General features: G+C 39.0%; 2 protein-coding genes across 4 annotated transcripts in view; one reads left to right on the top strand and one right to left on the bottom strand.

Annotated features, from left to right (window-relative positions):
• UXS1 (UDP-glucuronate decarboxylase 1) overlaps positions 1 to 13,821 on the top strand; it is a 55,125-nt gene extending 41,304 nt beyond the window's left edge. For all 3 annotated transcript variants that reach the window (XM_042457904.1, XM_042457906.1, XM_042457905.1), the window contains 7 exons: positions 1,832 to 1,953; positions 3,069 to 3,188; positions 6,113 to 6,156; positions 9,971 to 10,031; positions 10,560 to 10,617; positions 11,092 to 11,195; positions 13,027 to 13,821. In XM_042457904.1, the coding sequence (XP_042313838.1) occupies positions 1,832 to 1,953; positions 3,069 to 3,188; positions 6,113 to 6,156; positions 9,971 to 10,031; positions 10,560 to 10,617; positions 11,092 to 11,195; positions 13,027 to 13,158 (641 nt within the window). In that variant the 3' untranslated portion in view covers positions 13,159 to 13,821. The remainder of the gene's footprint in view (positions 1 to 1,831; positions 1,954 to 3,068; positions 3,189 to 6,112; positions 6,157 to 9,970; positions 10,032 to 10,559; positions 10,618 to 11,091; positions 11,196 to 13,026) is intronic.
• Positions 13,822 to 14,987: 1,166 nt separating this feature from the next.
• ECRG4 (ECRG4 augurin precursor) overlaps positions 14,988 to 26,787 on the bottom strand; it is a 28,240-nt gene continuing 16,440 nt past the window's right edge. The window contains exons 4-6 of the mRNA XM_042458414.1: positions 23,630 to 23,677; positions 21,074 to 21,231; positions 14,988 to 15,321 (exon numbers count right to left, since the gene is read on the bottom strand). Coding sequence (XP_042314348.1) covers positions 15,160 to 15,321; positions 21,074 to 21,231; positions 23,630 to 23,677 — 368 coding nt within the window. The 3' untranslated portion in view covers positions 14,988 to 15,159. The remainder of the gene's footprint in view (positions 15,322 to 21,073; positions 21,232 to 23,629; positions 23,678 to 26,787) is intronic.

Genomic DNA, 26,787 nt, shown 5'->3' with positions numbered 1-26,787 from the left:
GGAAGGGAAGGCTCCTCGCGAGGAGGCATCTGATCTCGCCCAGGCAGGGAAGGGAAGGCTCCACGCGAGGAGGCATCTGATCTCGCCCAGGCAGGGAAGGGAAGCCTCCTCGCGAGGAGGCATCTGATCTCGCCCAGGCAGGGAAGGGAAGGCTCCTCGCGAGGAGGCATCTGATCTCGCCCAGGCAGGGAAGGGCTCTGATCAAGGGGGGGGGGGAAATAGAGCCTTTCTCCCTCTCTTTCTCAAACGGAATCTGCCTTCTCCTCCAACCCTGGAAAGAGAATCTTTGGGAAGAGTGCTCCCTCCCTGCTTTTCCAGCACCCTCCTTCATTGATCTCTGGGCTCTCTGAAGGGATTCTCCCTGGCTGTCTTGGGAGACATGAAGAGGGGATGCTGTCCTGCAAAACCCATCCCCATAGTTTCTCTGGAAACAGCTTGGGCTCCCCAAATTCGCTTTGCCAGAAGCCTCCCACAGCCTGGGGTCTTTCTTCCAAGGCAGCAAAAGTGCTTTGGGCAGTTTTCTCTCCCTCAACCATCCTTCCCCACAAATAATTGCAGGACTCATAGGCACTTTAAGCGCCTCCTCATTGGTTCTTTTATAACAAACTGCGAAATTTAAAAGTGACGTTATGATGACGTTGCTTTGATTGACAGCCCCAAAATGGTGAGTGGGAACGAAATAAGGCTAAAACCGATTTATATATACACTGTTTTATTTGAATAGGAACGAAAGCAGATCACTTAAAGCGAATCAATTGGTAAATGAGAACGAAGAAAAAAAAGCGATTTGGAACGCGGGATAAGACCAGGGTTATTTTGAATTGATTTAACTGATACCGGTGTATTTTAAAGCGTTGTAAATCGCAAGTGGGAACAGGCTCTAAGGTGCACAGAAGGCACAGACATGGTGGCTCCTGCACTATTTGGAGTAACAGTGGGCTTTGTGCCTCTTACTGATAGTAAGAGTTTTAAGCCAGTCTGCTGATACGTTGTCCCACCCTTTTGTCTTTAGCTCTCTTAACACCTCTCCATCCCTTGAGAATTCAGACCTCAAGTTGAAAGAGGTTCCCTTCTCCTTCTTTGGCCAGTAATCCATGATAAACCGTTTTAGAAGTGTGTATCCACATTTCTTTCAAATCAGATAAGAATGGTCAACTCTGAATAACTTACAAACTTGAAATAAGTGCATCTTTAATGATACTGTAACACATGAAAATGGATTCCCATCGGCTTTTCATAGCTGTCACACAGAGGAAAAAGTCAGTTTAAGAGTTGTGGGAGTGGCACTTTCTGCTACATGTAACCATTTAATTTTAACTATGGTGAGCTTATGAACCACTTTAATTGAAAAATGAGGTTTCAGCTACAGCTAACTTGAAGGAAAACATATTTTATTTTAAAAACTGAGCATATCAAAGCTTTCTTCTTCCCCTTTATTTAATTTTTAGCTTGATTGTGATTGTGTCATCATTGTCTTAGTGAAGGCAGTGAAAAGCCAGCCTTGTCTATATAAGATCATGATAATCACATTCCATAGGTTTGGATGGTTTGGATTCATTCAAAGAGTAAAGAAATCAGGGGAAAATGGTACCATAGCTGCAGGACTGAGAGAGCTAATGGATGTAAAGAGATAAAATAAAACAGATCAAGCTTTATGGAAGAAGGTTTCCTTCCCTGAATCTGCTCTTTTTAAGACAAAAATATGTCTGGCAAAATATTTATGTAAATCATGACACCTCCTAGTCTGTTGGGAGTAAACTGATTTTAATTCTTTCTGTTTATTACATGATAAAAACTCAAAATAACTTTCTTTCTTTCTTTTTTTTTTAAGATCCTGAGGTTCATCCACAAAGTGAAGATTACTGGGGTCATGTGAATCCTATAGGACCCAGAGCATGTTATGATGAAGGAAAAAGAGTTGCTGAAACAATGTGCTATGCCTATATGAAGCAGGTATTGATGTCAGTGTTTGGATAGTGTTCATAAGTATTCAGAACTCAAAAAATGAGTGAAGTACTTAGCTCTAGGACTTACACATAAAATATATGCAGAGCTCGAACAGTTACATATGATATGGCAGATAGTTTCGGAGAATGGCTTTGGGAAGAACAGTATCTTCTAAGCAAAAGGTGAAAGCAGAAGGATCTTAAGGCTGAGGCTGCAGGTCTTGAAAATGTTTGAGTCTCTTTTATTGGGACAAGTGGAATTCAAGCTCCTGAAATGGTATATTTTGCCAGGTTGAGGGGGAAGAAAATATTTTGCTGACAGGTTTGGGGGGGGGGGTTGCCAATAGCAGGGATGATGGCTTTCTTCTTCTGGCTAAGTGTAGTGTTAGTAGACTTAGGGGTGGAATAGACAGGCAGGAAGGAGCGCCTAGAGCACTGCAGGATCACAGTGACTGCACACAGCAGTCCTGATGCTGGCCCCTGTTGCAGTCCCAAATGGAGTGCAGCAAGGAGTGGAAAAAATCCCCTCCTTTTGAGGCTGGGTTTGGTCCACCTTAGGCGGCCTGAGAGCAACCCTGGTGTGGTTTCCACGTGGATTGGGGGTATACGTCATCTAAGTGCCACGGAAGCTGGCTTTTTAAGTCTGTCTGTTTCGGGCCTTAGAGCAATTTCTTTAAGGCTCATTCTGGCATAAAGCTAAGCTAAAGGTGAGGAATTGAACACAATATAATACCCCCCTTCCCTGCCCTCCATTTCATAACTAAAGACAGAAACAGCATTCATTGGTCTAGTCCAAGGAAGGGCAACTCTGGCAGATTCAGAGACCAGACTGCCCCCCAAAACAAACAAACCCATTTTTAGTTTTGAAAAACAAGAAAAGTTTAATGTTAAACTGTGCAGGAATTTAAGAGGTGAATTGTGTAGTTCACTTGTGGGGAAGGACATTAAAAGGGCAGTTCAGAGAATCACACAGGCTGCCTGAGAGGTCAAGGACTACAGACAGGGAGGGCACCTTGGCCCACCTCTGGTTTCATCAGTTGTTGACTATAGTCTGGGATAGCACTTTAGGGAGAGCTTATTTGCATAGTATTTTTGTTTTTAAAAACTCACTTGTGCTTTCAGGAAGGTGTAGAAGTAAGAGTTGCAAGAATATTCAATACTTTCGGCCCTCGGATGCACATGAATGATGGCAGAGTTGTCAGTAACTTTATCCTGCAGGCTCTTCAGGGAGAACCTTTAACTGTACGTATTCATGTCATTTGGACTTAATTACTTTTTATTAGATATATAGGAAAGGCATACATGAATGTCATTTTGTGACATGCCCCTTGTAGGAATTGAGCAGGTTTATGGGCTTGAATCCTGAGCTTTGAATGCTCTGGATAAATAATCTTAGAAATAAATCATCTTAGAATGCTGTGGAAAAATCAAAGCTTTCTGATAAAATGATGCTGAAATGTATAGTTGGACCTCTATATTTGTGGCTTTGACATTTTGTGGATTTGATTAAATGTGGATTTAATTGATATACTATATGCTCTCTGGAAGTTGACAGTACAGTCACATTGGAGAATCTAGAGATTCCTAGAGAAAACACATTTGTAGGTTCTCCAGTGAGATTCTGTGGTCACCCTCTGAGTCATATTGACTATAGAGTTGCACTGGTGGACTTAGAGATTCCTAGAGAGGTGTTATCCCAGGTAAAAAAAATTTTTTTAATTTGTGGTTTTCCCACTTTCACAGGCCTCCTGTAACCCTAACCCCAGTGGAAGTGGAGAGTCCACTTTATAACCAAAACATTGTGCAGGATAATGGTTCTGTTTCAGTTCTCTTTTACCCTTACAGGGCAGTGCATGCTTGCTCACTGATAAGCTCACTATATTCAGTAGAATGTGCTCCATAGGACTGCAGTCTTAGGGCATGTATTGAAATACTTCTTTTTGCAGACTCTTGTGCTGACTGGCCAGTTTACGTATATTTAATGCTGAAATATTTTTTGTGCAGTCATCTAATTCATTTCACCTGTTAAGAGAAATTAAAATAGAATTAAATAGAATCCCTATTATCTGAGGAGGTAGACCAAGTCTATAAAAGCTTATGCTACTGTGTATTTCACTGAGGTCTAATATACACTGCAGAAATAATGCAGTTTGACACCCCTTTAACAGCCATGGCTCCATCCTATGGAATCTTGGGATTTGTAGTTATTTGTAGCACCAGAGCTCTGTGACAGAGAAGACTAAATATCTCACAAAACTAGAAGTCCCAGTATCCCATAGTATTGAGCCATGGCCATTAAAGCAGTGTGCATTATTTCTGCAGAGCAGACTATACCAGTTAGTCTCAAAGGTTCTACGTATGATAATTTCAAAATTAGAGAAAGGTTTTTTCCATACATGGCAGGTTCACACATCCAGGTATGTTACTTGATGAATGATCAAGTGATACCTTTCAGACAAATATTGGAGCTGCCTTTCAGTTGAAAACTAAACAATATGGCAGGCATATATATCAGGCTTATCTATGGCAATTAGGAAAAATCTGGATGTGTCCCCACTGTCCAACAACTCAGAAATGGCCAAGGGGGTGGGGAATTTGGTCACTGCATGGCCAGAACTTAATTTTGACTGCCACACCACCAAAAAAAGTGAGTTACAATGGCACAAGTCTGACTTTATACTATCATCATCCATCAACAGGATGCGAGCCATTATGTTTTTAAAACTGGAAAAAAGTTGTTCCTTTTTCCTTATAATAATGCTTTATATAAGATGGCAGAGCTGTGACATGTTGCAAAATACAAATAAACCTTTTTTCCCCAGGAGAATCCTCAGATAAATATACTTTGAGGTCTTGTAGTAATTTTGAAGACAGATAAAATCTCATGAGAGTCATACCACAGAACATTTTTTTCTAGCACACCACTGTGTATCAGCAGGGCTCTTACAATTTCTGCATTGCCTAGTCTTTAGAACTGAGTAAGGAAAAGAGTGAAAGTACAGTTCTTCATTTCTTCCTCCAGCTCTTGTCAGGAAAGACACTGGGGATGACTTTCATCATATTTCCTTTCACTTGGAATACAAAAATACAATTCATTTGGCAAAAACTGGAGTTGAACATTTTGAATCCTTTTCTTGTATAGAAGGTACATGCAGAAAGCTGGCTTCTTTTCTGGAACAAGTTGGTGTATTCTGTGAAAAATGGATAGAGTTGGTTGGTGTACGGGTAGAAACTGGATGCAAATTTGGGAAAACTCATTCATGCCATGGTGAACTTATTGTCATAAATATTGCATCATGCTTCTTTAGATATGTGACCTCAATTTCCTGGGCATCTAGCTAAGTGTTGGTAGATTGAGATAGATGTTGCTATGAATGTGCACTCTGAAAGGCATTCAGTCATGGCGACATTTGGGGCCACAAGTGCCTCATGTCTAATCTGTTTTGTACAGTCTTTGCTGTTTGCTTCCCTGCTACTACATTGTAATGCTGCAGTAGCAGCCTGAACGTTTCACCTGAAGGAAATGTACATGCTAAATGCATATCTTGTTTCAAAGAATAAGCATACTCAAAAGAAATTCATCTGGTGGTTTGGAGTGAGCCACTGTCGCCTCATCTTATCCCCAGAGGCTGCTCATCCCTTGATTAAATAGAAATCAATTGTGTGGTCTTGTCTGCATGAGGCAAAAGTCCATTTCCCCCCCTTTCTGGCAGCATCCAGTTTGGATAAAGCACAATCCAAACCCCAGTTCTGGTGCAAACAGTCTGGGCGATATCTGGCACATTCAACACTAAAACTGACATACAACACCCTTAGCACTCATTTTTAAAAACTTACCTCTTATTCTGGCTCTTTCGGGAAGATATGAAGTCTCCTTTTTCCACCCCAGCATGGATATGTGCACCCCAGCATGGATATGTGCACGTGTGTCCTGCTGAGCCCCTAGTCTCTTGCTCTGCACTGCCACCAATCTCTTGCACTGAGATCAGAATGAAAGGTCCAGGATGTCCAATCGTGTGGTGGCAGATGAGCTGGGTGGCTCAGCAAGGACATGCATGCAAACAGCAGCCCTGGCACAGGAACCGAGGGCCAACTAATGGCCAATAATTGCCAATGATGTCAATAATACTGATTTTCTTTTTGTTTTCTTCTTTTTTCCCCTGTAGGTCTATGGGCCTGGCACACAAACTAGAGCATTCCAATATGTCAGGTACATTCTTTTTGTGTGACACAGAACCGAAAAAGAAAAAGAGAATAAATGTGAAACACTGAGGTGGGGGGAGAGAGAGGTTTGTTTTAACATAAGTAACAGTGGTATGTTTTCTATTTGATGCTGTCTCTTCTGTATTATTCAATACTGAGTTCTTTAGATCAGTATTCTCAGCTCAGGGGATCGTAGAACTTCAGTTTGTGACTATAGTAAAGTAAATAAAATGATGAATAATATTGACCTATCATATTTCAAGATAAAACCTCTTTCTTGCACTTCCCTACCCTTAGGAGATCTGAGTAGGGGAACTAACATTACTCAGTAGTGAGGTCCCTGTTGAAGCTGCCGTTGCCTCTCACAGGGCCTGCCATGCAGCTGTTCTCTGATGACAAGCAGCCAAATAAAGTGTGACCCTCCTGTTCAAAGTTAGTTCCAATGGAGCTTCTGAGGCTGACTCATGCAAAAACTCTGTTTATGTGAGGAGTCGTGTTTGCATAAGCAATGAGAATCGTTATTTTGTTTCTCGCAGCAGAGAATAAGATGTGTGTGGGTTTCTTTCATGGCACAGCTCTTGCACCTTGCCAGCTTAGTTCAACTTGGCTCCACCATGTTGTTAGAACCAACCTTCTGAATTCTGCTGAACATTTTGTTAAAGATTCTCTGGGTTCTTTCTGGTCTACGTTCCACTCCACCTGCATTTAGATCTGAGCTTTTTAAAAATTGGTTTTTGTCAGTGGCATGTGTACAGTTTTACTGTATTTTTCAGTTTTGTTGCAGTTTTTCTGCTGCTTTTCCCCACCCCCAGTTTTGTTTCGTACAGGAGGCAGATGCATGGCAGTACTTTGCATTTGATTGAAGTGGTGTGAAAAAACAAACCCAAAAATCTTGATTTAATTTCATGATTGAGAATCCTTTGTGATGTGACATGCATATTAGAGATAGGCAGATCAGTCAAAGTCTGCTTCCACAGCTCTCTCCTTTTCCTTCTTTTAGTATTCTGTTCACCTCTGAGTAGTCCTTGCCTAAGATAACGCTATAAAATTCATTAGGTCACCACACCATATTCTGTTCCTTCCATCAGCTTTTTTTGCTTTCAGCAACTGAGGGTGTAGCAACCCATTACTCAAGAGTATAAAGTCAGAAAAAGAGGCTGTTGTGAAAAATAATAAGCCACTGTATGGAGTACTATCTGAGAGCTTTACTTGAAAATCGAGCTATTCTGCTGATTTGGATATGCATTTTTGGCTGGCTGTAGTTGAGAAGCTGCCTTATAATGGGTTTTACTGTTCTACTGAGTATTATTTACTCTTGATAGTGGCTCTTTAGGGGAGCAGTAGGGGAACCTCAAGCTCAACATATGAACCCAGCTCTTCTCACATCTTTCCCATGGCACACCATTTGGTGGTTGTCCAGCATTGGTGGTTTTTTCCCCATTCTGAGTATGTTTCAAAATGTGTTACTTTATTGATTTATTTCCTCCACTGACTGCTTCCCTAAGATCCCCTGAAATTGAAGTGGACTTTCAGGTTAAGAGATTGTCTACCTCTTGCTAGGGTCTTTTTCTTGGTGGGGCCTTCAGGAAAGGTCTTTTCTTGGGAAATGCCAGGTACTGAACTCAGGATCTTCCAGATGTAAAGCATACATTCCAGCTGTTAATCATAATACTGTTCTAGTTGCAGGGCAAAATTGTTGTGCATGTGGATGGCACAAATAGCTGAGTATTCCGGACTTCTGAATGAAACTTTGATAATGAAAAATTAAAATTTGTAGTGATGCTTCAGTAAAAACCAATAAGCAATAAAACTCTATGGATAGTGCCAGCTACCCTAGAATTACTGGCTTAGACTTTTCCTATGGCAAGTTTAAAGGTCTTGCAACCTATGCTACTGAAAAGTATTTATTGCATTTCGGTACCGTTTGTTGCTAACTTCACACTTCCTGTGCCACATATACACATAACTGGCATGCCACCAATCCAGACAGAAGCTGTGGTGGCATGCAGCCAGTGCATGCATTTGACTGGCACGGTGTCAAACCTTTGTGAAGACTATTCTTATGTCAGAATGCTTATGTACCTGGCATCTAAGTCGGTTCAGGTTTTAGTCATTGGGAGCAGGTAATTTCATGGGGCTATTAGGATGTAGCATTTGCTTAAAGATTGTCTGCTTATCGAGTGGCTATGATGTCACTGGTACTAAATAAATGTGAAATAATAGCACTCCCATGTTGTGCTTTTACAACATAGAAAGTAAATGCTATAAATGATTAGGTTATCTGAAACTCTAAAATTCAGCATGCAGATTTCAGAAGCCACTTCTAGAGTTTAAAAAGTGATAACATTTAGTTTCGGTCTCCTGTTTTTCTTAATACATTGCTGCCATCTTGTGTTTATAGGGTGAATATGCAGTTTGTCTTTCTAAGAAAAAAATATCTGTGACTTTAGCATTATTATTATTATTAGAAAGACTTTAGTTTCACTGATAATGTAGTGGTTATGGAAGTAAGTTCTATTCTACAAAAGTGGCAGTAGATTTGTTTATCTTTATGGTGCTATTGTTGTTTTGCCATTATTCTCAAAAACAATTCCCCTTCTGATAGTTTTAAGTACTGTACTGTGCAGAGACAAAAGCAATAGTTTGGGAAGTTGCAGGGGAGGAAGTGACTTTCATTTCCATTCAAGGCTTTTTTTTAAATCAAGAAGCAATATGGGAATAAAGGAACCTTCCATCCCATCACCATATCAAGTTCACATGCCCTGCTCACCATCCAGATTCAGTGTGAAGAAAGGATTCTGCTATCAAAATGCTTCCTGCCCACCCCACCCCAAGAGCAGTTTTTGTTAAAATGCTTTTGATGTTGCTGCATAGCGTGTGAGGCAACATGTCAATGGTTGGCACCAGATTTTCCACCTTCGTGACTGTAGTCAGCAGCTTGTGAGCTGGAGAAAGACCTCTCTCAGTGAGCAAAGGGACACTGTAAACTTCTCTCAGATGAGGCTTTTATTCTTAGAAGACGTTCCACTGTGTACAACAATATATACATCGACACCATCCACACCAGTAACAACCCACTCTGGGGTACAATGCTCGTCACTACTCCAGCAAAGGCTCTGTGAGGCCTTCTAGGCATTGCCTCTACCTCTGGTGCCACAAAGGATCCAGCCGCCCTGCCTGAGTCACTTTTAGACTGGCAGTATCCTACAGTATTTTACAGCACTTGTTGACTATCTTTCTATGTCTCTTCCTGTTTAAATGCTTAATCGTTATGGCTCACAGTAACCCTTTAATGCCTGGTTACTATTAAAACCCACATTGTACATTTTCCTTGCGACTCTATATCCCAACAGTTTTTACTAAAATTCTCCATTTAGATCAATGAATGTCAAACATTTTACTAGGTTTAGACACCAGTAGAATGTGTTTGGCTACAAACCCCTCTTGATCTGAGTACGTCAGCTCCCAAAAGTGGTATGGCGCCCAAGATACAGCGGCATCAAAGAACATGCCAACACAGTTTTCTTTCTTTGTGTTGATAGGATGTATTCTGTCTCATAAAATGGTTGGTATTTTTAAAAAAGGTATGTGAAAATAGTCAGTGCAGAGATATATTATCCAAATCAGCTGTATGCTCTGCTAGATTCCAAATAGTGTAGTGGTTTGCATAACTTTTTAGGGATGAGCTACTGCTATCACCATACATATAGTTTTTAGGGGTTCGACCCCCACACACACACTTAGGTATAAACATTTCAGAGAGACAGACAGCACAATTGTGAAGAAATGACTGTATTCAAACTATGTTTTCTCTTTTTCAGTGACCTTGTGAATGGGCTGGTGGCCTTAATGAACAGCAATGTTAGCAGTCCTGTTAATTTGGTAAGCATAGTTTTCTTCCGGCCTTCTCCTTGATGCAGGTTCTTCACTATGTACTAATAACTGATTAGTTCAATGTGTAATGATCTGCTTTTGTAACAGTAGTGTGCAGTGTTCCCACCAAAATAGGTTTTAGTTCCAATTATTCTGATATCAGAATATAAAATACTTTAAGCTGTTAATTCACATTTTTAAAAATAATTTAAAATTCTTAACTATAGCTTTTGAGATGAAGTTACGTTTATTAGCAGATGTTGTGTTTCAAGGATGATTTTGTACGTAATAAGCACTTTTATTAGTATGCCTGAGATTCTTGCTGGCCCATGTGCTGCATGCTCTTCCGTTTCAGAGAGTTTTCCAAATTCTGGTGGATATTTTCAAATTGTGCTAGTGAAAGGAATGAGAAGGAAACCCAACATTATTTTATATCACAGAAATTTGTATCCAAGTTTTTATTATCTTGGTGATTAAGCCTACTGTAGCATGAACTTTTTAAAATATGATGTTTATGTTACTTATTTGCACCTTTAGGGGAACCCAGAAGAGCACTCTATTCTAGAATTTGCCCAGTTAATTAAAAAACTTGTTGGTGAGTATGATGAATACTTCTTTTTGAGAAAAATGTTACATGCCATGTATTTGTATCAGTTGAAACATATTCAATAGATTGAAATAGTTGTCAATTGTGGCTGGAAGCTATAAACAGAGAAAGTGAGATGTAGCTGTTGACACTATAATAAAAATAAAAAACAGTTCAATTGTGTGTGAAAATAAAGAGAAACATATATGCCTGCAGAGCAATGAAGATCTGTTTAAAAACTTAAGAAAAATGGCCCAGATTAAAACTGAAATAGGTCTGTGTGGTGATTTGAGTTTCTTTTTTATATTTTAGAAAGGTTGTGAAAGCTTTGAAAGGCATCCTATCTTGGAGTATTGTGTACTGTATAACAAATTGTCTGTTTAGACTTGTTAAAGTTTAAAATTTTATAACCACCTGCACATAATCAGTCTGTAGTGTTATGTACTACATGTGTATTGGGATTTTTGTTTGGTTGATTTACAGGCAGTGGAAGTGAAATCCAGTTTCTATCAGAAGCTCAAGACGATCCTCAGAAAAGGAAGCCTGACATCAGGAAAGCCAAGTTACTACTTGGTTGGGAACCTGTGGTATGTACTGTGGAGAAACAGAGCTGTAATTAAATATTTTCATGATCTAACGTTGTTGGCGATAGGATAATCCTCAGAGCTGTGCAGGACAAATGTAATGAAATTACATCTGTTTTTCTACTTGCTTTTTCATAGTAGTGGGAATAATTTTTTAATCAATATTTCTGCTGCTAATGAAAAATTGCTATATTTCTGCTATTCATTTCAAAAGCAAATCTGATCAGATTCAATACAAGCCAGCAGAGACTCTTTAAAAACGAAAGCAATTTAACAAAAAAACCTGAAAGAAAATACAGTAGTTGCACCTCTGTTTTTGCATGTGGGTCTGTGTTCCTACTCAAACATCTTTATTATTGATTGGGCCATTATTGAGAGTCTGTAACCAATTGTGGCTTCTGTTTTTTGAAATGAATTGCTAGGCATTGCTTTGAGACCTTAATATCTATTTTCCCAAGCAGTAGCCTTGCTGATAGAAAATATAAGGCTTTTAGTCCACAGGCCTTCACCAAGTTGTGTTTACATTTGCTCTTTGCTTTTTCTAGCAGAAGCCAATATAGTTTGTTCAGTGGAAGTTCAGGGTGACTAGAGTTGGATGTATATCATCCTTTTTCCATATATATTCCTACAAATCACATGAGGAACCTTTTCCACCCCAGGGGACTAGTTCCAATTTTTAGGAACCTCAGAAGTACCATGCAACAAATGATAACATTATTTGTACTTTTGGGAGGAATGAGAGGCCAGTGATATTGTTTCCTTTGCCAAGTAACACCACCTCCTCAGATCTGTTTCCTCTTCTGACAAGAGTTGCATGCTTTTACTCATTGCAGCCCCTCTAAAACTGTCCTTTTGCTCTCTCCCTTCTTCCCATACTTCCTTCCATTTATTTACACAAATTTAGGCTCACACTTCCCCTTTGTAAGGCTGACAGCACTTTCTGGGAAGCCTCAGAAGTGCTAATTACATGGTTCCTCAACTATCATTGAGATTTATTGGCAAGAGTACTCTAGAACTGTATGTTACAGCACTCTTGCACTATAGCACATGGTAGTCTAGGGAAAATAATGTCATTAGCACTTGTGGGAGACTTCCCAAAGAGCACTGTGGGTTTATAAAAAAAGACAAGTGGGATGCAGTTTGGATTTTGTTTAAAGAAATAAAATAAAGAACAACAAATCATGGCGGAGAGGGAAGCTGGGGAGTGACCAGCTCCAGTCATGATTGAACTCTTGGGAAAGTTTTCTCCTCACTGCATGGGAGTAGGGCTGGCGGAAATGATGCTACAATTTGGCATCGGGGAAGAGTCTGCATGTTAATTTTAAATTTTGTAAGACATATTGAGTGGAAAGGATGAAGTATTAAAAAGAGAATACAATTGGAACAAGGATAGCCTCGCCCAGTGAGCAGAGTAATAAAATGTAACATGATCTTTTTTCAAAAGTGACATTCCAAGCTGTGGGAAAAGGTGTCATATTCCCAAAGAGAGTAGAGTTTAAAAAGATAAAGCCAAAGGAGTGTAGGCATGGCCAGATGTAATTTTTGCCACTTTTGACATTTTTACACCATAACCTCTCCATGCAGTTTTTTATGGGGTTGCTGAAAGCATCACCCAATTTTCACAGCTTTCATAGAGATCACCTCTGAGTGGAGAGAAAAAAAGGATATTTGGCTAGACATTCTAAAAATAACTGAACGTAACCAGTTTTGTGATTATTGTTATAACAACTATGAAAATTTTGATGACCTCAGAACATTTTTATATTCCAGTACCACACATTTTGAAAAGTAGTGATGGCACTCATTTGGTTTTATCCTCTCTCCTTGAAAACAGGTTCCCTTGGAAGAAGGCTTAAATAAAGCAATTCATTATTTTCGGAAAGAACTTGAATATCAAGCGAATAATCAATATATTCCCAAACCAAAACCTGCCAGGATAAAAAAAGGAAGAACCAGACATAACTAAGAACTCTTGGACAGGAGATAAATTTCCTTACCTTGCATTTGAGAAGATGTAATTTTGTCTTTTTTCAAAAAGACCTCAGAAACAGGTATCATGAAGAAGCGAAAACTGGAATTTCACTCTGAAGCTTGCTTTAAAGAAGTGGATGTGCCTAAATAAGAAAACTGCAATCTTTGCCTTGCACTTTTTAAAATCTGTCTTTTTATGTAAAATAGAAGCATCTTTTTTAGTATCTTCAAGTTTTATATCTTGCTGTGAGATCATTTTGTTGTGACTGTCTTTGACAGTTTTATTTACTGGTTTCTTTGTGAAGCTGCAGATGAGATGGAAAATGCCAATTTATTTATAAAAGTGTGTACTTTAAGTGAGAGATACTATGCATAAAGGAAAAAAGTTTGCAGTATTGTCAGGTGACAAACACTGGCATTTAGTATTATAGGATTATGAAAACTCTGTATGAGAGCTTTGTGTATTCCTTTGAAATCTGTTTGTTTTTCAAATGCTTAGTTCTAGTTGCACACTTGAATTTGAAAATATTTTCACTGACTATTATGGATAAATGCTATTTTAAATCACTACTGTGTTGTGCATACTCTGGGGCAAAAGTTGATGTATTATTGGTTACCAGTGGTTGAATATGCTATTTTAATAAAATATTGAAACTTACAGATTTCAGTAAGTAATCATTCTATGGCATTTGTGGGGATGCATAACCTATTGTTATAAAACAATAACCAATTGGTATAAAAGGTCTATAAAAAGTAATGCCAAACTTTTGGCATTCATTATATTTTGAGCAGTTAACTCTTTTAATCAATACTGAGTAAAGTTTTATAGTAATATGTACCACTGAATCTAGTCCATTTAAAATAATCCCTTGGATTTTATATGAAGCAGTTAGTCATGTCCTTAAACTGGATATAGCATATTATAGTTTACATTTTCCTTACTCCTGAAACTATATCCCGTTTGCAGTAACAACACCTCTCTGCCAGTCACTCATAGTGACCTAATTTAATTACACTAGTGCAAAATGCCTACAAAAATAGTGTTTCCCTGATGTATTTATATTAGCTGGAAATGTTTTGACTACATTACGTAAACTTGTTACCAGCTTTACTGTTTTAATAGCGAACAGATTGGAATGAAATTGCTACAGTCATGAGGCTGTTTGTCAAACTGCTCTGCTCATCTTGTCTTTCCTGATGTGAGGCTATAATGCCAGTAGATTTACACTCACAATATGCTGCATAAGAATATATTCTGTGTTTAATTTACTGCAGAGTTATGGCAGCTGTCCAGGTAGTTTTTTATGTCTTTATCAACAAACCTTTAAATAAATCATGCAGAAACAGCTGCATTACGGACACTGTCCATACTGCTCTCTCCCTGCAGCACTGGAAAGTACTCTTGCCACTAAAGTGCCAGCGCTGCAAACTGCCTGATGTGATGGTTACTCCTGAAAACAATCTAAACATTTTATTACTTTATGCTGGCTGTATGCCATAATAAATTCAAATTCATACAATCTTTATGTGTGCCAAACTGTGCCCTGATATTCTGTAATGGTTATGCATAAATTCACTTAGGGCTGCTCTGCTAGCTAGGGTTGTAATAGATCATATTACAACTTTCCATGCCCCTCTACAATCAGTAAGCAGTTATTTCATATATCTGTTATGAGTCTAATCCCATGTTTTTGTGTTGAAAGCAGGAGACTTCTTCATAGCCTTGTGATACAGGGCTACCCCCATCAAAAGAAAGATCCAGAATAGTATTCCATAGAGTAACAATCTTGAATTAGGTCTCCTCAGCCCAGTACTCTGGTGAAATAGTTTATCAAAAAGCTTTAATTCTAACACTTGTACATTGTGCGCTACTGGTTGGATATAAAAACATTTCATAACAATTTTTCTTACTGTTTTTAAGAAAGTTAAAAAAGAGCGGAGTAAAGGTATATAGGGGTTATCAACATTCCTGTTGTTCTCATACAAAGAAGAAAAATTAATAATCATCGTAGTTCACACTTGCTCCATGTCTGAAGGTGTGTGGGTTTCGGGGGCCAATAGGTGCATCTTCATCATAATGGTGATGGTAATATCCACCATAATATTCATGGCCACTACGACCTAGGTTTGACCAGTATGACACATCATCTTCAAATTTCTGTATGCAAGGAGAGAAAAGTAGAAGCTGTTAATTTAAAAGCTGGAGTTGCATAAAAATTGCTTTAAAATACTGCTTCAAAAACAGGAATGGAGTACTGTTACCCATTTGAAGGTACTCGCATATGAACCTAAATAATTTTTTATGTATGCAACTCTTTAAAACAAAGTACAAGCTAATATCCTTCCAGTTATTTGTGAGGCAATTCACAAATAAAGTAAACTTGGGACTTTTAACAATGGAATGGTTGAGATCCTGATTGAAGAGATAATGCAGGGATGTAAAGTTCCACCACAACAGAACTATGTCCCAGTGGCAGAGAAGCATCCAGCTCTGTGCCCATAACTGGATGCAGTGTGACAGTGTTATCTGCCAAGACCCGTGGGAACTTCCAAAGGCTGACATGGATGTTTATCACACTATACTCTTAAAGTGCTACAATTCCAGTGTGACTCCTCTAGCTTCCTCCTGTTGCATTGTGGGATTTGCAGTTTTAAGGAGGGGTATTTAGAATTCTCAGGTAGAGCTCTGCCTGAGAATTCTAAATACTCCTCCTTAAAACTGCCAGTCCCAGAATGCAACAGGAGGCAGCTAGAGGAGTCACACTGGAATTGTAGCACTTTAAGAGTATAGTGTGATAAACATCTAGGTTACTCTGCATCCTGCTACAGAAACATAACTCTAATACTTCTTTGTCCCCTACTCCTGCAATAGTCAGTTAATGGTTGTGTTGGGGAATATAGAAAACTGAAAGGTTGGTTGGGTGGTCATTGAAGGAAGAAGATTCCAACTTCTGCAAGAACCAAAAAAGTGACTTGCAGTGGTATAAGTTGGACTGAGCCCATCATAAGTCATTAACAAGATGGCAGCCCAGGTTTAAGTTTCCACAATATTTCATTGGCTTTTACTTTGAAAATATTTACCATATTGTGTGCGGTTAGACAGGCATGCAAGGTTTTGCACACAGGCATTATGAATAGCCATTGATTAGTATAATGTCAGCATTTCACACATTTTCAAATGTTTGTGTTGATTTAGAATCTACTGCTTACAGTGGCTAGTAGTCTATATTAGCTACTTAGCTATTTAACTTAGGCCCTATACTGACAGCCAAAATAAAGCTGCTTTCAGTCACTCTGGAGGTATGGTGTTTCAATGATGCATGCGTCCTAAGAGTCTGGAAGCTGCACCAAAGCTGCACTCCAGTCCTTAGGGCTGGAGCGTGGCTTTGATGAGGCTTCTGGGCTGTTAGGATGCATGTATCATTGAAACAGCATACCTCCAAAGTGACTTGAAGCAGCTTTATTTTGGCTGTCTGTATCAGGCCTTAGTTATGTAACTAAGTGTTATCTCCTCCTGGTTTACCTGCTACTCCACCCTACATATTCATGATCCCTTCATATTCAGTAGTGTAGGGGATACGTAAGGATTGTGAAGCCTCCACTTATGGTTTAGCAAGCAACAGATGGTAGACTGTTCTGTTGACTGGGATGTAGCAGACTGGTACTCCTTCCCAAGAGTGATCTGTGGCGCAACAGTCAGAAGCAGAATGCCTGCAGCAATTCCTCCTTGCACCGGGGATCACTTGTGGGAGGGAGAGGGGGAGGGTGGGAATCTCAGTCTGCTGCTTCCTGATCAACAGGAGAACCAACCCCTGATTTTTGCAGAAGCTGCTACCCAGCAAATCAGAAATGAAAGACTTCTACAGTTCCTACATATTCACTATACAATTGATTATGTAAGGATCATGAGTATGAATAAGCTATGAATATTAGCTCTAGGTTAGGCATGAATAACAGTGATAATGAATTCCAGTCTGTTTCTTTCTGCTGATTGGATTGAACATTTCTATGTATGCAAAGTAAGACTGAGCTGTTCCAACAAGTTATGAAGCCCAGTTGCATGTTCATATTTAATAATCCTAAATTTCCAAAAGTTCAATTTCAGGTATTCACCTGTGTGTTCCAAACTCTCAAAATGTATGGCATTTAGTAGAAGTAACATTACCAGTGGTACATGATAGTTTCCATGTCAGTGGGGTGGTGAATTTGCTCTAAGTTTTAATCTGAATTATTAAAGATGCTATCCAACATGCTTTACCCCCTAAATAAGTTAGTTCTATTTTACTACTTTTAAAGGTCTTACTAGAACCCAGCAGAGAGTCATCGCCCCATTGACATGGAAGGCATGACATGCTATTGGCCATCACTGCATTTTAAAATATGTTGACAGTTTCAAATGTAGTTCCTCCAGAGAAAAATTCTCCTTGAGCTGAAAAGAAAAATCCAATGCAAAAGAATTTCCTTTTGAATTAAAAAATTAGGGGCGAAACAGATGAGCAGGAAAAAGTGTCTTGAAGTTGCCTTTTCCAAAGCCAGATTGAAACCCTGCCAACTGCACCAACTGATCCCAAGACAGCTGGAATGCACATGTCATGACCACATGGCATGGCTTCAAGCTGTACTGTTAGGTACTTTTTTTTACTGTTCCCCCCACCATCCTTGTGCACCTTCACAGGAACGAACAGCCAGCAACTGTCATCCCATTGTTTGGCCATCCCTGGGAACCTGCACACATTTGCATGTCAGTGCTTCACCAGGACAGGGCATTGGAGCAGAAGTGTTCCCATGAAGATGCCAGCAAGGTACATTCATGCCCCCCTCGCCCCTTTGACTGTCTGTTTTGTTTATGTTGTACTGATCTCCCTGAGAGGTGTCACAGTTTCTCTTTTGGGCATTGCCACCCTTACTACTCCATCTCTTTTAAATGTGCTCCTGTGATGGGGCATTTACATGCACAATTAGGATTATAGTTAGGGTTTGGAAAGAGTGCCCCTTTAGAGTTGCCCTGGTGTCAGTGCATTAATACGTACATGCGAAGGTATGCACTTTCTGGGAAGAAGCAGAAAAATCCAGCTCCTTTTTAGTCCAGCTTTTCTCCCCGTAGAGCAGCTTGAGTGCAGTTTCTAGCTCCTCCTCTAAGCCAGCCAGAAACCTGCTTATTTTGACCATCTGTTTGGCCCCTTAGTTTATTTTTCTTTCAATGGGGAAACTTTGTAAATATATCAGAAACAAAAACAAAACAAAAAAAAAAAACCAAGAAATTTCTTTTCTACAGATTGAAGGAGAGATATTGTGTGTGTGTGTGTGTGTGTGTGTGTGTTATGTTCTAGTAATGTTTGCAAAGCAGTTAAATTTATACTTTCTGTAAGCTTTATCACACTAGCAGCAAACAGGAGTTAAAAGCAATTTAAATTAAATTCAAATTTAAACAAAACTTGCAAATTCGGGGAGTTTATCACGCCAAATTGCTTCCAAAATGAAATAACGCAAAGTTAAACCCTAGTTAAAGCGAAGAAAACCAATAGCTTTTTATTTCTGGGTCGTTCCAAAAGTAAAAAGCTGCCAGTTTTCTCCACTTTAACTGTGCTTTAACTTCACATTATTCCACATTAACTGCGATGTTGTGTGATAAACTTTAGACATTTTTGGGTTTTCTTTGTGTTAAATCGTGTTTAAATTCCATTTGCTCGTGGGATCTCGCTAGTGTGATAAACTCCTGTGAGAGAATTGCCAACTGGATATTGGGATGGTTTGTTTGTTTACTTGCTTGGTTCATGTGAAAATATCTCAGGATAGTGTCATTAAGTGTTTTGTGTTCAAAGCTAGGAATTTCTGAAACTAGAAATGGATGGTTGTTAGAAATCCAGAGCTTTTGGGCACAAATTGCTGTAGGGGTTTGATACACATCTAGTCTGAAGTTGAAGGCTTTCATGTCCGGCATCCATATTTTTTGTGGGTTTTTCAGGCTATGTGGCCATGTTCTAGAAGAGTTTATTTCTGACATTTCACCAGCATCTGTGGCTGTCATACTTTCTTTGAAGATGCCAGCCACAGATGCTGGTGAAACATCAGGAATAAACGCTTCTAGAACATGGCCCCACAGCCCGAAAAAACTCACAAAAAACTACACATCTAGTCCCTTCAAACTCCCACAATCCACACAGTCTTTGGCTCATTTGTTGGCCAATGTGACTACCTAACGTACATGGGATGGTCTAAATTTTTGTCCCATGTATCACTGAACTAATTTTTAAACTCCTTCCAGGTTAAGATGAAACTAATTATAGAACTGGCTCTGGCTGTAGACTTGTTGAATTATCCCTTTAATGCTGCCCTGATTTTGAAAACCATTGCCTGATGCCTCAGTTTACAGTAACTAGGTCCTCCTAGAAAGGGAAGGAAAGGGTAGATTTAAAGTGGCTTAAATATTATGAATCTTATTTTAGTAAAACCAAGAGTAGCACCTCCTATATTGTGTGAGTACTGGAAAAACAGGATTCCTAATAGTGTGGATACAAGCTTCTATTTGAAATATAGAAGACAGGAGCTGGGTCACAGCACTTGTATGTTTAGTGAAACGAGTTTATAACACCTGTTCTATAGGGTACTTGTTCAATAAGAATTGGGAATGTCTCATCATTCTTTGTTTTTATTGTTAAAATCCTTCAAATAAATTATGATTTAAAGCAACTTAAGGGTTTTTTTTGACAAGATTTAGTGAGAGGAGGCTTGTCATAGCCTTCCTGTAATGAAGGAGTGGGCAATCGTAGAAGGTTAGGGTGCTGCATTAGCCCCTCAGAATTTATACTCCCCACCACACCCTTTTCCACAAAGATATTATGTTTTGCCCTAGTCGCCCTTTAGGGCACATGGGGGCATTCTCACTCTGTTTGGGGGCATTCCTGGGCCCATAGAGGGCACTTCAGGCCAAAAATATGGAAAATGTTTTGGAAACATTTTGCAAAAATTTGTCTTGACCACTGGGGACCTCCACACCTCCTAGAGGGCACGATGGAGCAAAAAATGACTCCTGGGTCAAAAAAATTGCCCTGCATGAACTTGCAGGACACACTTTTCCCACTCTGTTATAAGGTTAAGAGAATACAATTTGCCCAAGGACACCTGGTGAGTATCCATGGCTGAATGGGGGTTTCATTTTTTGTTTCCCAGAGTCCAACACTCCAGTTGCTATCCCATGCTGCTTCTCATCTTCTCTTTTGCACAGGCCACGCAAAATCACATAATTGAAGAATTTCTTCTTAGGGAGGCATCCTGCCCACATGTGCCCCAGGGTAGGTATACTATTCCCACTATGACCAGTATGTTCATGACCTGGCAGAAGAGTAAAAGGAAATGAGGTCTCGTGTGCTGTTGATGGTCCAAAAACCTTATTATCTCAAAAAGAGCTTTTTCAGATAATAAAGTTTTTGGACCATCAGCAGCACGTGGGACTTTGTTTCCTTTTACTCTTCTACTACAAATACATGCTTTACAGTGTTTTGTTCTGTTCATGACCTGACTTCAAGGCAACTTGTTTAGCTGCAGTTTTTTATACTTCTGTACAACTGAAACCCTCTCTTGGACTCAGCCATATGCAATCCTTTAAAACCATGTGATGATAGTCTTTCACAGATGATAGTCTGTGTAGAAGCTTTACCTACACAGCCTAAGTCAACAAAAATGTAGCCTCACAAGAGACTTGTTAAAATAATTTTGAGTGAATTTAGCAACCTTTTGAGAATTGTCCACAGCAAATTTAACACGTTTTGCGAGGAAATAAAATTTGATGTTAATTTTATTTTAGTGTTAAATTTTAACTCACCATATCACTGTTTCAGGGAGATTTCTTCAATGCTTGTCATTACTGAATTACTGTTTAAAATGTTTGAACAAATTATTTTGCTACTTACAGCTTCATCAAAGCCCAAGTAAAGGAATTGCTGGTACCACTGCTGTACGTCTGGCTGACTCCTGTCCCATAGCTGGCGCTTCTGACGCTTTAGGCTTCTTAGAAATTCCTTGGCCTTGTCTTCTTTGACAGAAACCTCTGCCTTAACTGAAGCAGGGGCTGGAATGAGGAGTCAAAATCAGTTAAGCAAAAATAATGTAATTTCATTTTTTGCAAATTTATATAAATTAGTTATTTTAGATTTACAGGTCAAAGGCTTTGATGGTGTTACCAATGTACATGAATAAATCCAGGCAGGTGGTATGTTTTAACCACTACAGTATTTTACTTGTATCAGACATTGTCATGTCATCATAGTCCATGATATTTAATAGATAATGTCCAACTCAAAGAATTACAATGTCCCTGTATTTGCAAGTTGCAATCCACATCGGCTGAGGGCCCTGACCTTTTCTTGACCTGTGCACACTAACTGCTTACGGGATTACTGCTGAACATAAAGAAAACAAAAATACAGACCATGGAGGATCTACATAAGTTCAACCAAGTTAATGAGGAAATTGAAATAGTTAAAAGAGTTCCTGTACCTTGGATCAAACATTGATCAGAATGGAGGCTGCAGTCAAGAAATCAAAACAAGACTAGGAATGGAAAGGGCAGACATGAAGGAACTAGACAAGATCCTAAAGAGTAAAGACATACAACTAGACACTAGTTAGAATTCTCCAAGCCATTGTATTCCCCATCACGATATACAGATGTGAGAGCTGGACAGTGATGAAAGCCAGAAAGAAAATCAACTCATTTGAGATGTGGCGATGGAGAAGAGTGTTGAAGATACCATGGATGACCAAAAAGACAACCAAATGGATCCTAGAAATTGAGGCTCAACGTTCCCTGGATGCTAAGTTGACAAAACTGAGGCTATTGTATTTTGGGCGCACCACGAGAAAGTATGACTCATTAGAAAAGACAATAATGTTAGGGAAGGTGGAAGGCAGTAGAAAAAGAGAAAAATTACATGCCAGATGGCTAGACTCTTATTACAGAGGTCATGGGCGTGAATTTGGAGGACCTAAGCAGAACAGTGGAGGATGGTGGGCTTGGAGATGTCTCATCCACAGGGCTGCCATGAGTTGGGGTGGACTTGAAGGCAGTTAACCACAACAGTGCACTGGGAAAGAAACACAAAATCAGGACAGAATGACAGAAATAATGTGGGTGTGTCGGTGGGTGCACACCTTCAAGCTGCCTGTTGACTTGTGGTGACCCCATGCATTTCACAGGGTTTTCTTAGGATGAGAATCCTGAGAAATGGTTTTACCAGTTCCTTCCTCTGAAACAGCCTATTATTATTATTAACCTTTATTTATAAAGCGCTGTAAATTTACACAGCACCTAGTTTTCATTAACAATAGTAGCTAGTGTTAAAAACCACATGAAAAAGAGATATTGGTGCAGAGCCCCCTGATGGCAGCATTTAGCAGTCCTGCAAGAGAATATATATATATCTGTCCAAAGATTGAGGTCTGCTGGAGCGGCCCTCCCATCTGTTGCATAATAATACCTGTGTGAGGACATGGAAGAGAACCTTTTTGCTTTGGAATGCTTTCCCTTTAGAATCCTGGTTGGCACCAACATTGACTTCATTTCAATGCTAGGTTAAAACAAAGCTTTTCATTAAAGCCTTTGGGCTTTATTGCTTTTATCTGATTTCTACATATAACACTTTTAACATTGTTAAATTGTTGTATAATTTAATACATTTTCAGCTGTATTTCTTTTGTTAGTGCCTTAAATTTTAAATGATGTTTAAATAGTTTGAACTGAATTTATTCTACACTGTCCTGAAAGCCATACAGAGTGGGATATGTAGTAACTATTAATTTTGCTAATAAACAAACAGTGCCCACTGGCAGAAAAGTGATAAGGTTCTGTGCTAGCATGTCAAACAACTAGGGCTAAAACTAGGCAGTGTGGAATAAACAGGGCTATATTGCAAGGCAGTGTGCCAGAGTGGCAAATAATTAAGGATAAAACTAGAAAGCATACCATGGGAAATAGGGCTATGTGACAAGGCACTGTGCTGACATGGCAAAATCTCTTTCACATATACCCTATGAAGATAAGCATAAAATGTGCAACCCTTTGTGATGATGTACACAGAACATCCTCAAAGAGATAAAATATGATCAAAATGCATGCTGAAACAAAATAGGGGAAAGAACTTTTTTAGAATAGCATGTTAACGTGAACATGAAACAAAATGAAATGAATGAACACATGCAAAACTATCACAAATTGTGCTTCTGTTGCCAATATGGGTTGGGAAAAGGATAGAGGCACGTGGAAGACATTCCAGTGCAAAATGTTCTTTGAAAGCACTTATCTGAAAATTCCTCCCTCTTAATATTACTTTGCAGAACGGAAGCAGCTGAATAAGCTTCAGAAAACAATATATTGGCAGGATGTGTAGTTCTTGCATTACTTACATGCTATTATTCCTCCCAAGTAACAGCTAAGAGATAATGCCATCACTAAGATGAAACAGGCTTACCTTCTCGTCTTTGAAGCATCAGCTTAAGTTTATTTCCCCTTGAAACGCCTAAAAGAATCCAAAATCAAATAAATTCAATAGGATACAAAAAGTTTAAAAAATGTTTTGTTAAAAATATTACTTTCTTAACACATGTGGTTAGATTCATTTGAAGAAGGTAACCCTGCAGTAAAAACAGGTTACTCCTGCATGCAAATGAAAGCCCCTTTTCTAAACTTCTCTAAACTAAGTTAATGAAAGAAAACAGCTCCCTTCTTTTGGTCTGGCCATTTAAAAACCACCAGGAAAATGTGGGCATTTCTAAATATTCAGCTGCCACTATGGTCAAACAAATGGAAATCAGTTTCAGTTTCAAATAACTAAGGGTTTCCTCCCCTTTAAAGAATCATTATAAATTTGAGGAATGGTGCATACAGTGGTACCCCGGGATACGAAAGCACCGTGTTACGAAATTTCCGGGATACGAAAAAATCCCATAAGAAAAAACTGTTCCGGGATACGAAGGTTTTTTCGGGTTAAGAAAAAAATTTTTGGTGCTTTTCGGCGCTTTTTCGCACAAAATCGCGGCTTTCTAGCGCTAGTGGCTATGGCTTTTTCGGGTTGCGAAATCTTTCGGGTTACAAACGCCGCGGCGGAACGAATTAATTTCGTAACCCGGGGTACCACTGTACATGGATTTTATTGGGTTCTGTAACTTTTTAAAGATGGCAATACATTAACATGGATGCTGTGCCTATGCTTGTAAAATAGATATCAAATCAAGCACAAGGTCATTAAGTGTGTGGTGAAACGCTTTCCAGTGTTGCAATGGTGTTAAGTATTTCAAAAATGTTTGAAATATCAGCTGGGCTTTAAAGCTGACACCTTTGTAGAATCATAGAATCTTAGAGCTGGAAGGAACCACAAGGGGCATCTAGTTCAATGCTTGAGATGCAGGAATACACAACTAAAACACTCTGCAACTGTCCATTCCACTGTTGATCAGTAAGGAGCACTGGTGATACAGTGGTTAAATGCCTGTACTGCAGCCACTGACAAACCACAAGGATGTGAGTTCAGTACCAGCCAGGTGCTCTGGGTTGACTCAGCCTGGCATCCTTCCATAGGTAGCTAAAATGAGTACCAACTTCTTGGGGGTAATTAGCTTACACTTTGTAAACCAATTAGTACATCAGTAAGTGGTATAGAAATGTACTTGCTATTGCTATTCTCACAGTCAAGAAGCTATTCCTAGGTGGAATAGCTAATTTGAATCTAGTAGTTCATGTTCCCGTCTCTGGAGCAGCAGAAAACAAGCTGGCTTCACCTTCTAATGTAGATAGCTGCCATGTCACTTCTCAGTCTTCCCTTCTTCAAGCAAAACATATTCAGCTCCCTAAGCCATTCTTCATAAAGTTTGATTTCCACACCTTTGATCATCTTGGTAATACTTTACTTTGCACACTTCAGCTTGTCAATATTCTTCTTGAACTGTGGTGCCAAAAACTGGACATAGTATTCTAGGTGAGGTGTGACCAAAGCAGAGTAGAGTGTCACTAATACATCTCTTGATTGGGAAGTTGAGCAAAGATACTGACTTAGTAAGGTGACACAAGTTTCCATGAGAGTCATCTTTGGCACAGTAATGTGTGACAAGGGTATTCCCCCACAAGAAAATAAACACCCATAGGCATAAAAACCTGGCTGTATTCATGCCATAAGATTTTAAGATGCAGCTTTCCAAATGCACACATACAAAAGTGGGCATTAGGAAAAATCAGAATTAAAAATTATCTTTCTTTTGGTTTAAAAGTTCATTTTTCTGGTCTCTGGCCACCAACTGGGTGAATCATTTGTGATGCCTTTATCACATCCCTTTCAAATGGATTAAAAGCACTGTTTTAAATTACTATAACCACTGTTACTTTATGAACATAAATTGCATTATCTAGCACACTATTTGCTCTTAAGCCATGCAATCTATGATACTTAGAAGTATCATTTATCTAAAAAATAACTGCAAATGTGTTAATTAAAACTGTTTTTATTATTTCTTATTGTTGATATAAATGGCACTAAAAGGAGGGGCAGTCATATAGATTGAGAGTCCTGTGAACATTCTGCATGTTTTTTGCATTATTATTATGCTTCTGGGCCAGGCATCTTTTAAAACATTCCACTGAAAGGAAATAAATACTTAGCTAAGTCCATTATCTCAGTTGTTCTCAAACAGTGGGGTAGGACCCACAGGGGGTGAGGGGCATGAGACGTGCTCAAAGGGGCACAAGACTTGGAGGATCTGATATCCCCTCCCAAAAAACTTTTTTATGTGTAAAATTTACACATGCACTGAGTTAAATATTGAATTTACATACAGTAATGAGTAATTTAAAATAATGTAAGCCGGTCTGATAGCCTTTTGGCTGAAGAGAGGGTTATAAATACTATAAATAAATAAATAAATAAATAATAAGAAAGAAACAACTGTAAATGTAAACAATGTTTAGTTTTATAATGTTAAAATATCAGTATACATGAATGTGTGAATGAAAATACACACACTATATAAAATATTTTTATTCACATACTATTGGGGGGGGGGGGCACAACATCCACATGTAGATGGAAAGGGGGTCCCAAGGGTACAAAGTCTGAGTACCACTGCATTATCTGGATCGGACAGTTTATTTTGCACCAAGAGAATAGCTAAATTTTCAGGCTGCTTCCGTGTCTTCCAGTCATAATGTCTTTGCAGACATGGTGCCCAAAAGCACCAAAAGAAGATCCAGTTTCAGAAGAATCTGTGTGTGGAATTCAGCACAGTAACTCAGAACAGAACTATATAACTTAGCTGTGGCTCTATCTCTATCAATGCAACTCTCAGCAAGAGATAGCAGCAACTTGATTTAAACCTAGAACACTTGACTGGAGCCTAACCCAAATTGAACTTTGACATCTGACAGCCATATTGAAAAGTAAAGTGGAGATTTGAAAAAACAAAACAAACAGAAGCTACAAACCAAACCTGTGCTTCTGAATGGTCCTGGGCAAAGGAAAAGGCATAGTCATAATAGCTCTACTAATATTTGGGAGCACATTGTTCAAGTCTCAGTTCAGCAACTCCAAATGTGTAAAATAAATATAGAGCACAGGGCCTTAAACTACAAGTTCCTGGAAAA

This window comes from Sceloporus undulatus, chromosome 3 (genome assembly GCF_019175285.1).
Source record: "Sceloporus undulatus isolate JIND9_A2432 ecotype Alabama chromosome 3, SceUnd_v1.1, whole genome shotgun sequence".
NCBI classification, from domain to species: Eukaryota; Metazoa; Chordata; class Lepidosauria; order Squamata; family Phrynosomatidae; genus Sceloporus; species Sceloporus undulatus.
Note: the sequence above shows the minus strand (reverse complement) of the source record. Positions and strands in the feature narration are given on the sequence as shown.